Raw genomic sequence first — 13029 nt, forward strand, 5'->3', positions numbered from 1 at the left:
GTGGACTGCACAGAATTAAAACTAGTGAATGGAAGGTCAGCTTCTGCTAAGCTGCAGGAGAAATTCCTGCTACTGGTGTGTCTTTGTCCCCTGAAGCTCCAGCTCCTACTATGCAGGAGGCTGAGTGGGGGCCTGGGAGCACGCCCAGGGCACCTGGTTAGTAGAACTCCTGTGCAGTTGGTGACTGCTGAGGCTAAGTCCCACAGGTCTTAAAAGAATGATCAAGAGTCAATTGTTGGAGACTTTCACAGCAAGCCTCTAAAGAGCTCTTTGAGCATGTGCAAATGGTGATTTTCAGCAGCTTATAATTGGGCCAAATCTTGATAGATTTTCAGAGGGACAGTAAAAAGCATCTGTTCCCAGGCCATCCTACTGCTAAACTTAAAATTCTTTCTCCAAAGAAATGGTTGGAATTAACATTGGAAAAAAGCTCTTCTCCCTAGCCTCAGGAATGGCTTGTCTTCTTTTGCTGAAACTTCCCCCAAGATCTGCTTGCGGCAGACAGCAAATGTAGAAAACCTTAGCATATAGTTAATTTGGCAACTGAAAATAGAGTGTTAAAATAGAAAAAGTGATAGGCAATCCTTAATAGGTGTCACTGCCAGCTCTATCTGCAGATGTTCTCAGGCTTCCCAGTTCATTAGGGTACACCTACACCCCATTGATTTCAGTACTCTCAATGCCATTGAGACAAAAGGGTGGTGTCCTTGATTATTCAGGTAATAAGCATAGACTTCAGAAGGATAGGACTGTAATTTCTACCTATAATTTAAGATATTCACATTTCCAAATGTCAAGGACAAACATATGACCAAGCAGACTTTCCATTTCAATAATTCAGGAGCAATCCATACTTGGTGGTGATAAAAGATACTGACAGGCAACAATTAAATACAAAAATCACCGAACAAATCTCTTCAGTAGGGGAAAAGCATTAGACGCTTCCCAGAGTCTTGCGTACTCAAGTAATTTGTTCATCTGAAATGTACTTACTGGTTTTACAAGTGCAGGTAAGTCTCCGGCTGTAAGAAATGTATTCTCTTCCAAATAAAGTTACAAGCAAATTCTTTACAGGAGAGAAACTCCCCAAAACGTAGCAATCCCCAAACTGCCTTTTACTGCTTGGACAGGATGCTGCAGTTTCAAGTTATCTTTTTAACTAACACACCTGTGTAGGGTTTTTTTTTCCTACTTGGATTTTTCAGATTCAGTAATCCAAGTGCAAGACAGCATTCTAAAGAGACAGCTTCTTTCAAACAGTAAGCAAAGGCAGAAAATGCTATATAACATATCTAGAAACAATTCTGGCTTTGTCTATCACTTTCATTTCCTTGATTTATTACTAGACCCTTGCCTTACCCATAGTTTTGTTTCTTATACACATGTTGTTTGGTTGCTTACTTACCACCATCCACAATAATTTCGCAAGTACAGCAACTCAATTCCATTGTGTAAACTAGGTTTTTAATGATATAAGCATTATCACTTCTTTTGAAACAGGAAGGTAGGGGAGGAATGATACTAAACTAACTGCAGCTGTTTTGACACTTAAGTAAGCACCCTCTCCCCTTTGAAAGACAGAAGTGCTCTTGGTCTTGTTCTAAATTTTTCTGAGGCCAATTTCAGATTGTGACAGCCATTTTCTTATTCTATAAAGCAGTATCTTCGTCTGCTTACACCTTCTCTTCCAGCCAAAGATGCTGAGTTTAAAAATGAATGAAATGGAGTAACACTGCCTGACAGGAAGAGACAGATTACCAGTCTCCGCCCTCTACTGGCTGGACCATTCATTCCATCATGCAAACCCTTCAAAATACTGCCTCTTGTTTGCTCTTAGACTCTACCACTCTTTCTTACCTCCTAGCATTATCTTGTTTGGGGCATGGTCTGCTTTTTCTTTAAGCGATGGTTAAAATTCCCATTACACTTTGTGCCTTGTCTCTCTTCTGGAGACTTCTTTAGCCTAGTATGTTCTTGTTTCTTTTCCTCTCTTCCCGTAAGCCTTTTCTCACAATCCAGCTTTCACTAAAAAGAAACCTTACATTGTGAATACCTTTTCCTTAAACTATGCTCCTGCCAGTATCTCAGCTGTATTCTATCTCTGAATGAGGTTTCCTTAAAATGTGAGCTTCCTGAGCAGAGAAAACTACTCTAAAGTAATGAGCAATGGGGCAGTAGCCCGAGATATAGAATTGGGCAGAAGGGACTGTAATGAAGATTGAGATGGCATGTTCTCAGGAGCAGAAAGTTACTGGTGCTCTGTGCAGGCCTGACTAAACCTTTAGTTATTATATTACTTACTCCTTTTAATGATAATCTCTATTATAGTGAGTTATATTATCATCACACTTTAGCTGAGTAATAAGAAACAGAGTCATTAAAATCATTTGATCAGAGTTAAATTAGTCACAAGTAGAATTTTAAAAATATTGTGTTTGAACAATTCCTGAGAGGGCACTTTTCCCAAGCTAAGTTCAGAATATTTTTTCAAGCCTAACTGGTTCATGCATACAGTGTTTTGTTGTACAGCAGCTGTAACAATGTTAAATGAGAGTAAAGGCACACCTTAAATTGTTCTTTTACATAGACAATAGCTGGAATTTATTACCTTGGGTAAACAGAAGCAAAATGTCTTCCTTTGATTACAAAAAAATCTAAATTCTACAGAGAGGAATATTAGTGGATGGAGGGTAAGTCAGGAGAACGTTCAGTAAGAATGGATTGGTCTAACAACTTTTTACTCAAAATATGCTACATAACAGAGTTCCTCAAACCCTTGGAGAAGGTCAAAAATATATCCTAGTTATTTTGGATTCATTCATAAAAGAGTTTATTCCTAATACACAAAATACAACATGATACACATTTATTTAAATCAAATCCTGCCTCAGACAACTTGATTTTTTTAAACAAAATTGAGTCTGCTTATTCAATTAACTTACTTATTCCACCAAATCAACGTGTCGATAACTGACGTAAATTTCCAAACTTCATTTTAGGATTTAGCTACATGCTTGTAGGAAGCTTCTGTTGTCTTTGTTTAGCAGGAATTCCAGTAGCTCTGAATTCTTCCCTTTGCTTCAAGTATTCGATTTTGCATTCTTCATAAAATGCTGGATCATTATAGCTACAAGAAAAACAAACAATATTGTGACTTCCACCTTGATCCAAAAAGTTAACATTTGTGGAACTGAGATGCTACCTACAGCATTAATAACTCTTTACATTTTGAGTTTAATGACCATACACAAGTTGATTTTGAATTTGCCTCTTTCCAATAGAAATTAGCTTAAATTTGCATGTCTGTCTCCTCCCTAACACTGCCTTCTGCTGGAGTGTATGTTGTTTTCAGACGTGAAGTATGCCACTATGGCTAAAGGACAAAGCCGAGGAACTACTTCTGATATCACAATTCCACTAACCACTGCATTTTTCCTGGATACCAGCTGCTATTTTCTCAACATTTATAGTTGTACAGTTGCTTATCTTAAAATTAAACCACTTTGATAACTTGTGTTCCATGGAATAATATACTGATTTGTAATAGGAGCAGAACACAAATACCTTTTTACTCAAAAGTAGGATTTGTGATTCATGTATACAACCTATTGCTAATAACCTAATCATTACATATTAAAAATGGTTTAATTAAAAAATGACAACTGCAGATCATCTCTTCAGGGGGTAGGTTAGGGCTTCTCTATAAAGGGGTGTTAGTGCAAAATAAGCTAGGGTCTGCATTCAAAATGCAATAGATTTTCTGCACTAGCGGATATTTACTGCACACAAAGACACTTTGTGTGGTTTAGCTTTGGAAGTGGATTTAAGCTAAACTGCACAAAGGTACTCTTAGTGCAGAGCCGCCAGTGGGGCTATTTCCCCACGTCAACAAGCCCTTCATATCTGCAGGAATACACGATTTGTGCCTTTTTTTCAACTAAGGGCTTGTCTACTGGGGAGTGTGATTTCTAAAGCGCACAGTAATTGGTCAATGTAGACCCTGCTGGTGTGCTTTAACATAGTGCTATTTCAGCAGTATCATATTAAAGCCCAAAAGGGAACCTTTAGTGTGCATCAGCAGGGTCTACACTGACCAATTAATGTGCAACACTTCAGTGTGCTTTAGAAATCACATCCCTGAAGAGCACATTACTCCATTATAACCCCAAGTAACCAAATCTGCCCTGTTATGGTGAAGGGCACAGTGTGTTTGGTCCTGTACAAACAAGACAGGGCCCATAAACAGTAGATTTAACTAACTTTTTGAATTCACCTTCATTTAATTTTTAGAAATACCACTTACGATTTAGCAATAATCTGAATTTCACATTTGTTCTATACTGGTTCCCCTTGTAGCACATCTGCTATACACCCAATACTCAGATCTGAGTTCTCCACAGTCTGCTGCAGAGGCCCCAGGAAATGAAGTGCTTATACAGATATATATACACACACTTCTGAAGGCAGTTTTCAAAATTTATTTTATACAACTTCCACAAGGAAGTCCACAATTAACATACAGATTAATATTTACAGTAATGCAAGCTTCCACTACATAAACAGAACTGTTAACTTGTGCCTGGCAACACATACCTTTGATATAAAGTTGTTATAAAACAATGCTGACTGTTCTGAACACCAACAGAGTAATTGTTACACTTCCTTGTAAGGACGTTCATGTATTTTTTTTCCCTTTCAGTTTTAGACTTTCGGCCCTAGAGTGACATAATTAATCTTCAAAAACAGCCTGGCTGCAGATACTGACACCTAATAGAGTACAAGAGAGAGACTAAAGAAATTTCCAGAGTCATTGATCACATTCATTGGACAAACAAGAGCTTCAAAAGAGAGCTCAGTCCAGGTCTCTTTGACACCATGATAGAATATTAATATCTACCAGCACTTTGCCTAAAACAGTGCTACCACCAGCAGAGGTGCAGCAGTGTTCACAACCATGGGAAATTTTTCAGAAAAAAATGCTAGTGTAAAAGGTGCCTTGCTTTCCCTGATCCATGAAGCTGAAGATATAATTGCTTTCCTTCAGAAAATACCCCAACCTAGATTCAGTAGTGGAAGGCCCAAGTCATGAGACCTTGCAAACTTGCTTGAAGTGGCTTAGCATCTCCATGCACTTCTGGAATCATCTGAAGATACGTGGTACCTTTTTGAGAGCACCTTGAAACTACATAACTGACTCAGGCACTGTCTAAAGGACTTGGTTGTTGTTTTTTTCCAGTTTCTCAATAGCATCATGACTATAGCAATATACATTTATTTTTTTTAAGTCTCATGTTGACTTACTATGTAGTTAGACATTCTTTCAATGCTGCATTTTCCTGTTGACATTTCACGACCATAAGAAAGCCAGATTCTTGGCAGCATTTGGTAAAAGCTGAAATTACAAAAAAATTAGAGTTTAGATTCTTTTACTATGGATCCACATTAACACAAGTACAATACACTATTTTAAAAGGTTATCTGACTCCCAAATTGACCTGTTTCTGGCATTATGGCAAGCTTGGAACTTTTGTAACTTCAGTATATCCATGCATTACACTTAGGTCAGTGATGAACTTCATTCATTTTCTTTTTTTAAGTCACAGCTGCAGGCTGGTGGAAGTCAAGGCTTCTCATTGATTTTAGTTGAGCATCTTAAAAGCTGATGCTAAACTGTCAGGAGATTACTACTCTTTTAGCTGTTGCAAAAGCAAGCACATACACTGTGTGACTATGGGTATGTCTATGCCGCATCGTAAACCTGGGTCTGTGGGGCACAGGCTTGTGGACTCGATGTTTCCAAGCCTGCGCTTGAGTGTCCATACCAGGTTTATAATTGCTGGACTCGGGTCTCACAGCCATACTAACATGTCCATACTACAAATGACAGGGCTTGGGCCCAAGTCAGAGTGAGACTCAGGTTCTGATCCACCTCCTGAGCAGCATCCTAGGATCTGAGTCCCGAGTGCTTGCTGACCCGAGTCAATCTGATGTATGTATGTGGATAGAAGGGGGGCTTGAGCTCAAACTTGAGTGAGAGCCTGTGCTTAGTGTACAGTGTAGACATACCTATGTAACTTAATCTTTGCCTTTGATGTGGATGATAAATACTCAAGGCCTGGTTTGCCTCTCAAACCAGTTGTACACCAGTTTAAGGCCATTTATTTTAATGGCTACACCTGATTGTTGCTGCTGGAAGTGAGAGGACTATGTATTCCAAACTACACATTTTGGGAGCACTATGTGCTGCTTGGCCAGGGTGTTCTTTGAGCAAAGGCTGGTTCTGAGCTCTTGAATACCAGGGGGTCCTCTGCCAAATACAGATCTCACAAACACGCAGCCTGAATGATAGTGAGAGACCTTTAGTATCCAACTAATAATTTAATTGGGTCAAATACCATGCAGATATACCTGTTCTGATATTATCTAATGTCTAAATGATATGGCTCACTCCCCCAGCCACTATGAAATATATCCAGAAATTGCAGTATGTATATTAAGCTGAATAAACCCACCAATGCTGCTTGGTTATATTTTTGTGTGTGTTATGAACAAAACAAACCACATTATAAACATTTTCCCATTCACTGACCGAGTCTGATCTTCAAGCCCAACAACGGCTAGCCTGGAGCCTTAAGCTGTTTGTAAGGTCTTTGTCACTTGTTTAGCAACAAGATTTTAATTAGGATCTTTCCTTCATACTATATAACACATTAACACTCTCATATACAGTGATGTTGCTAATACCGCCAACCAATTTCTGAAGCTGTGTATTCTGTGACAAATCCCATTTAAAACTCTACTCAGTATGAAAGGCAGAGAGAAGTCAATGTTATTGTGATGAAATAGCTTGCGTATGTTAAAAACACTAAATCAATGACTTCATTAGTGTTGTTAAATAAAAGTTAGGACTCTTAATGTTGTTTTTCTTCTATGACTAGGGCTTCCAAAATTTGCTAAGCATAATAATTACTACAATCTAGTGTAGTAATGACAGTAATTACTAAACCAATTAAATACCACTGGCTGGATAATTTCCTCTTGTGAAAGAGCCCTTTGGAGAGGAGCTGGGAAACACTGAGGTGAGGTTTACGCCGTGGAGTTTCCAAGCAATCCTCCCTTTGGGTGACAGGTCCTAGGGGACCTGGGAGCATACAATGGGCATGGTCTCGCACTCCTACAGCTCCTGAGGCTGCACGAAGAAGGAAACCACTAGTTCCATGGAGAAAATATGCTGCCCTGCTGATTCTTCTCTATAGCAGCACAGCTCAAAGAGGCCTTGCTACTACTAGCTGTATCTCCTGTGGACTGTGCAGTAGCATGTAGCCGCATTGACTCCAGAATGCATTTCCTCTTTAAAATCCAAAGAGTCAGCAGGGGGTAATGCCAAGGAGAATAGCTGATCTACTGTTCCGCTCCCTATCCCCAAATCCCACCCATCACTCTCAGGGGTGTCTCAAAGACAGGAGAACACAGAGTAGGTACATCTCCCCGAGAGAGAGATGATGGATCCCAGTTCCATCTACTTAGAGCAGTGAGAGGAACCACCCAGCCTTAAGAAAAGTATCTTATTTTGTATAACACAAAGACAAACTAAAAATGGAATGTATGAGATTTTTTAAATATCAACATTTAAAAAGAACACCCTATAACTAATTTCCTACTAATTAGTTACCCTGTGTAGTGTGCAATTCATTTTCTTTCCATTCAATTACTTTACCAAAAAAAAAAATCTAAAGAATATAATTGAATAGGTTTTGTTAAAATTAATTGGCATTTGCTTAAAAGTACTTATGACTAGCCTAATAATATGATGCTTACAAGAGATGGTGGGTTTTTTAAAATACTGAAATAGAAAGCTACTACGATTGCAAAAATTAAAGCCATTGTTAAGCTATATTTTTATGCTCAACAATTAGATATATTTTTAGAGGCCAGTTAAATGTGTGCAGATATTTTAGTGAATATAATTGGTAAACTGACTTTTCAGAACAGTTATTTCATGCCAGATGAATTTAGGACACCGTTTAACAATATAATAAATATACTGCTGATTCATTAACAGTATAATCTACCAAAGCTAAACAAGAAAGAATAAATCAAATTATGTCAGCTGAAAATTGGAAATATACTCTTTTGTTGAAAAATGTAAAGTAATGAATATTGGAAAACATAATCCCAACTATACAGACAAAATGAGGTCTAAATTAGCTGTTACCACTACAGAAAGAGATCTTGAACTCATTGTTCTCTGAAAACATCCGCTCAATGTGACCCAGCAGTCAAAAAAGCTAACAGAATGTTAGGAACCCTTACGGCTAATAAGATAACAGACAAGAAACATCATAATGCCACTACATAAATCCATGGTACACACACATCTTGAATACTGAGTGTAGTTCTGGTTGTCCCATGTCAAAAAAGATACATTAGAAATGGAAAAGGTACAGAGAAGGGCAACAACAATTATTAGGGATATGGAACAGCTTTCATATGAGGAGAGATTAAAAAGACTGGGACTTTTCAGCTTGTAAAAGAGACGACTAAGGGGGGAGGGATGTGATAGAGGTCTATAAAATCAAGAACGGTATGGAAAAAGTGACTAAGGAAGTGTTATTTACTCCTTCACATAACACAAGGACCAGGGATCAACCAAAGAAATGAGTAGGCAGCAAATTAAAAACAAACAAAAGGAAGTACTTCTTTACACAATGCATAGTCAACCTGTGGAACTCCTTGCCAGGGAATGTTGTGAGGCCAAAACTATAACTGGGTTAAAAAAATAATTAGATAAATTCATGGAGGATAGGTCTATCAATTGCTATTAGCCAAGATGGCCAGGAATGAAACCCCATGCTCTGGGGGGTCCCTAACCCTCTGACTGCCAGATGCTGGGACTGGACAGCAGGGAATGGATCACTTGATAGTTGCCCTATTCTGCTAATTCCCTTTGAAGTTTCTAGCACTGGCCACTCTTGGAAGACTGGATTACTAGGCTAGATGGACCATTGGTCTGACCCAGCATGGCCAGTCTTATGTTCTTATCTTGTTGCTCTGATTTTCCATGTTTCTCCTCCACATTTGTACACTAATGTTTTTACTCCCATGTTTTTTTTTGCAAATGGTGATCAATGTGAAATAGTTACACAGTAGCAAGTCACTGGATCAAATACATTTTACAAATTTAGTGTACATATAGATACTTTCTTGGGTAGGCTGATGCTGGAGACAAGTTAGATGAGAAGGGAGCTCAAGGCTAGGGCCAGGCTCAAGTCATTGACTGTAAGTGCAAATGTAGCTGAGTATCTCTTCATTTGCATGCATAATCACAGTAATCACATTCTTTAATATAGGTGTACATTTATATGCAGACCCCCAACATAACTCCTTAAAAAATTTGGCCCTGCATATTTGCCAGGACACTATTTCCAGTGGTTCACGTTGATTTACTGAGCAGTTGCTAGTGCAATGTTATTCTGTTAATGTACCCTCCACTGGCTCAGCTCTGCACGATGCTGGTACATAAGGAGTAAATATAGATAGAGCCCTGTGCAGATACAAAATCTGTATCCACAGCCGATCCGCAAACATGGTCCGCGGAAAACCGCATCTGCAGATATTCGTGGCTATAAAGCAGGTATCTGCAGATTTGCAGGGCTTTACACATAGGGAGATTTGTCTCCACAAAAGTAGCCGGGCGAAATCTTGCTGTTTTGCTCAAGAGTGGGCTGGCTGTGGGTTTGATCCTGATTCTGTTGAAGCCCTATCATATTATATACTGATTAAAGAGGGAGTGGGCTGCCAGTTAGACAGTTTCAACCATCTGAGCAGTCTAGTTGTGTACTAAAATCAGAAGGACTTCTCCAATTCACAGGAAGGCAGAGAATCTATCTGAAATTTCCCCAAATATTGATGGAAACCTTTTTTACAGGCTCATTTTGAGAAAAGGTAAGGTTGAGCTTTACATTTTCTTTACAAAAGATCTGTGAATGAAAAATACAGGAATGATGCACTGCCTATTCTGACCATTTTGGGGGAAATTTTCTAAAGGGCCTCAGACTGCTTTCTAAAATGTTAGATGCTGTTTTGTAGTTTTCCTGGGGCAAATTTCTGCTTGGGCAAACTCAGAAGTGTGTATGCAAACCACTATTTTATCTGCCTATACAGTACCCATCACCATGCTATCTTCAAAATACCCCTGTGAGTTGGGAAAGTATTCATATCTAAGGAAGTTACATAAACAATATTGTTCAGATGTATAATGTACCAATATCACCAGAGGATGGTCAAACCTAAAGGCAGTGCAGGCTATATACTGATATAATGCACTTTTTGAGGGTGAATGAACACTGAAAAACTTTCCAAAATAAGTGTATTTTAAAGTGGGATTTGAGTGAAAAGAAGGTGCCACGTGCCCAAGGGAACATTTTCAGGCAGAAATTGAATACAGTCTTAAAATGCCAAACTACTTGATATATGTACACTAGTTTCAATTTTAGCAAGTTGCAAAAACTTAAAAGTCCACAAAAATGAAATGTTAAGGCTGCTTTTGAACAGTTGGACCTACATGTATTATAAAATGGTGTTACTAGTAAAAATCAGAGCAATATAAGATATGCAAAATGTGCTGTAATAGCACCCAGGTATTTATTAAGCTTCTTTTTAAGATAATGCTATTACTGAATTAAAATGTATAGCTTTTTTGTTATTTCTTGGAGATTTGTACAATGTGGCCCTATGTCACCATTTCATAGCAACGTGATAGCTATAATCAGGATAAAAAATAAAATGTGGTTCTCTCATTAAAAGCCTTCTAAAGCTTAAGACTTGTATAGTGAACAATCTGATTTCTAGTCCCCACAGGCTCATGCCTAAGTGCTGTGCTGCTTTTTTGTAATAATCAGTCCTTCTGGAAGCTGCGAAGTAAAAAAAAAAAAAAAAAAAAAAGCTGAAGACAACAGGAGGTCCCTCTCACTTGTTAGCTCACCAGTCTTGATTGGTTAAAGGCGTGATGTCCCAGTGAACAAATCTGGAAATGCATAGCACGCATTCCCTAGCTTCAGAAGACCCTACTTCTGGTATATGGCCATGCAAATAGAAAGCATCATTACAAAGTGATAAAACTGCTTCAAGCTATATAGCTTTAATGTTGCCGACGCTTAACACAGAAGGAAAAAAAGGAGCAGGTTAGAGCATATTAGACATCCCCACATGAACACTCACTACTTAATTACTCACCCTAAGCACTTTAAAATCCCTGTGATAATGGTGTAAGGGTCTACAGTGCAAGACCATTTTAGTTAGAAATATTTACCAGAAGCTCTCCAGCAGCCAGGAGAGCATTGTTCTAATTTTAGTTGTATTCAATTTTATATTTTTTTAATGAAATATCTTATGATCTCTAAATGCAGAACATCAAAAATTCCACTGTTAAAAATCTGCTTTGGGGAATAACTGCACAAATTGGGAGCAGTATTTTCAGATGTAATCTCAAATCAAAATCTACAGAAACAGATATTAGGTTTAGCTGTCACCACAATTTTCTGGTTCTAGCTATTTTCATACTGCAGACCGATAACTTCAAGGTACATAATGGGCTACGACCAAAAAGTAAATACGTAAGATCTGATTAAACTCAAAATAGTTTAATATTTTCACATTTTTAACAGCTACCAATGTAGACTGTAACTCCAGGGGTCGAACCTTTCACATTCAACATTCGACCCCTGTTTCCTGATATTACATGCTGAGGGAGGAATAGTTCCTCTTTCAATAATGATCTCAGCTCTGGTGATGGGAGGCACCAGAGTATAGAAATACAGACAGAAATTTGACAATTTGTTGGTACAATAAAAAATTTTTTAAAACCTGCCCACTGGTTTGTGTGTGCAGCTAATGAGTACTCCCCTTCCTGTGGGTGTCAGCCATGCATCAAAAGACCAGGCAGGAGCAAGTGATGAGAAACCAAGCTTGTCCCATTTCAGACATTCTGGGTGCAATCCTGGCCCCACTGAAGTCTATTGTAAAGCTTCCATTAACATCAATGGAGCAGGATTTCACTCTCCATTTTCACTCTCCAGTTAATGACTTCCAAGCTGTCAAACAAACCTGGTTAGCCTATACCAGTGGTCACCAACCAGTCGATCGTGATCGTCTGGTCAATCGTGATCTCCAGCGGCGTAGCGGGGCTGCCACTAAGACAGGCTCCCTGCCTGCCCTAGGGGTGGGGGGACGGGGGTCTCCCTCTGTATGCTGCTCCTGCCTGTAAGCACCACCCCCGCAGCTCCCATTGGCCGGGATAGGGAGCTGTGGCCAATGGGAGATGTGGGGGCAGTGCTTGCAAAGATGGGCAGCGCACGGAGTCATGTGCCGCCCACCCCTCCACCCCCAAGGGCCGCAGGGACGCGTTGGCACTTTCCAGGAGTGGCGTGGGGCCGAGGTAAGCAGGGAGCCTGCCTTAGTGGCAGCCATGCTGAGCCACAGGCAGGGAGCTGCTGGAGATAAGTGCTGCCTGGTGCGAGGCCACAAACCCCAACCCCCAGCCCTGAGCCCCATCCCGGAGCCAGCACCCCAAGCCCCAGCCTTGAGTCCCCTCCCAGAGCCAGCACCCCATACTCCCTCCTGCACCCTGAATCCTATCCTGCACCCCAAGTCCCAGCCCTGACCCCCCCCAGAGCCAGCACCCCATACCCTCTCCTGCACCCCAACACTCTGCCCCAGCCCTGAGCCCCCTCCTGTACCCAAACTCCCTCCCAAAGCTTGCACCCCTCACCCCATCCTGCACTCCAACCCCCTGCCCCAGGCTCAGCCCAGAGTCCCCTCCCAGACTACGAACCCCTCGGTCCCAGCCCAGAGCCCGCACCCCCTCCCGAACCCCAACCTCCTACCAAGCCCAGTGAAGGTGACTGAGGATGGGTGAGAGCAAGTGACGGGGGGGACAGAGTGAGTGGGACGGGGCTTTGGGGAAGGGGCGGGGCCTCAGGGAAGGGGCGGTAGATTGCCCTTAAATTCAAAAATTATCTTGGGCGTAAA

At 40.3% G+C, this 13029-nt stretch overlaps 1 protein-coding gene across 2 annotated transcripts in view; it reads right to left on the reverse strand.

The window, feature by feature from the left end:
- Window positions 1–2571: 2571 nt before the first annotated feature.
- Window positions 2572–13029, reverse strand: part of CMC1 (C-X9-C motif containing 1) — a 76009-nt gene continuing 65551 nt past the window's right edge. For both annotated transcript variants that reach the window (XM_054019917.1, XM_054019916.1), the window contains 2 exons: window positions 5302–5392; window positions 2572–3127 (listed from right to left, as the gene is read on the reverse strand). In XM_054019917.1, coding sequence (XP_053875892.1) covers window positions 3007–3127; window positions 5302–5392 — 212 coding nt within the window. In that variant the 3' untranslated portion in view covers window positions 2572–3006. The remainder of the gene's footprint in view (window positions 3128–5301; window positions 5393–13029) is intronic.

The sequence above is a fragment of the Malaclemys terrapin genome, chromosome 2 (assembly GCF_027887155.1).
Source record: "Malaclemys terrapin pileata isolate rMalTer1 chromosome 2, rMalTer1.hap1, whole genome shotgun sequence".
Lineage (NCBI taxonomy): Eukaryota > Metazoa > Chordata > Testudines > Emydidae > Malaclemys > Malaclemys terrapin.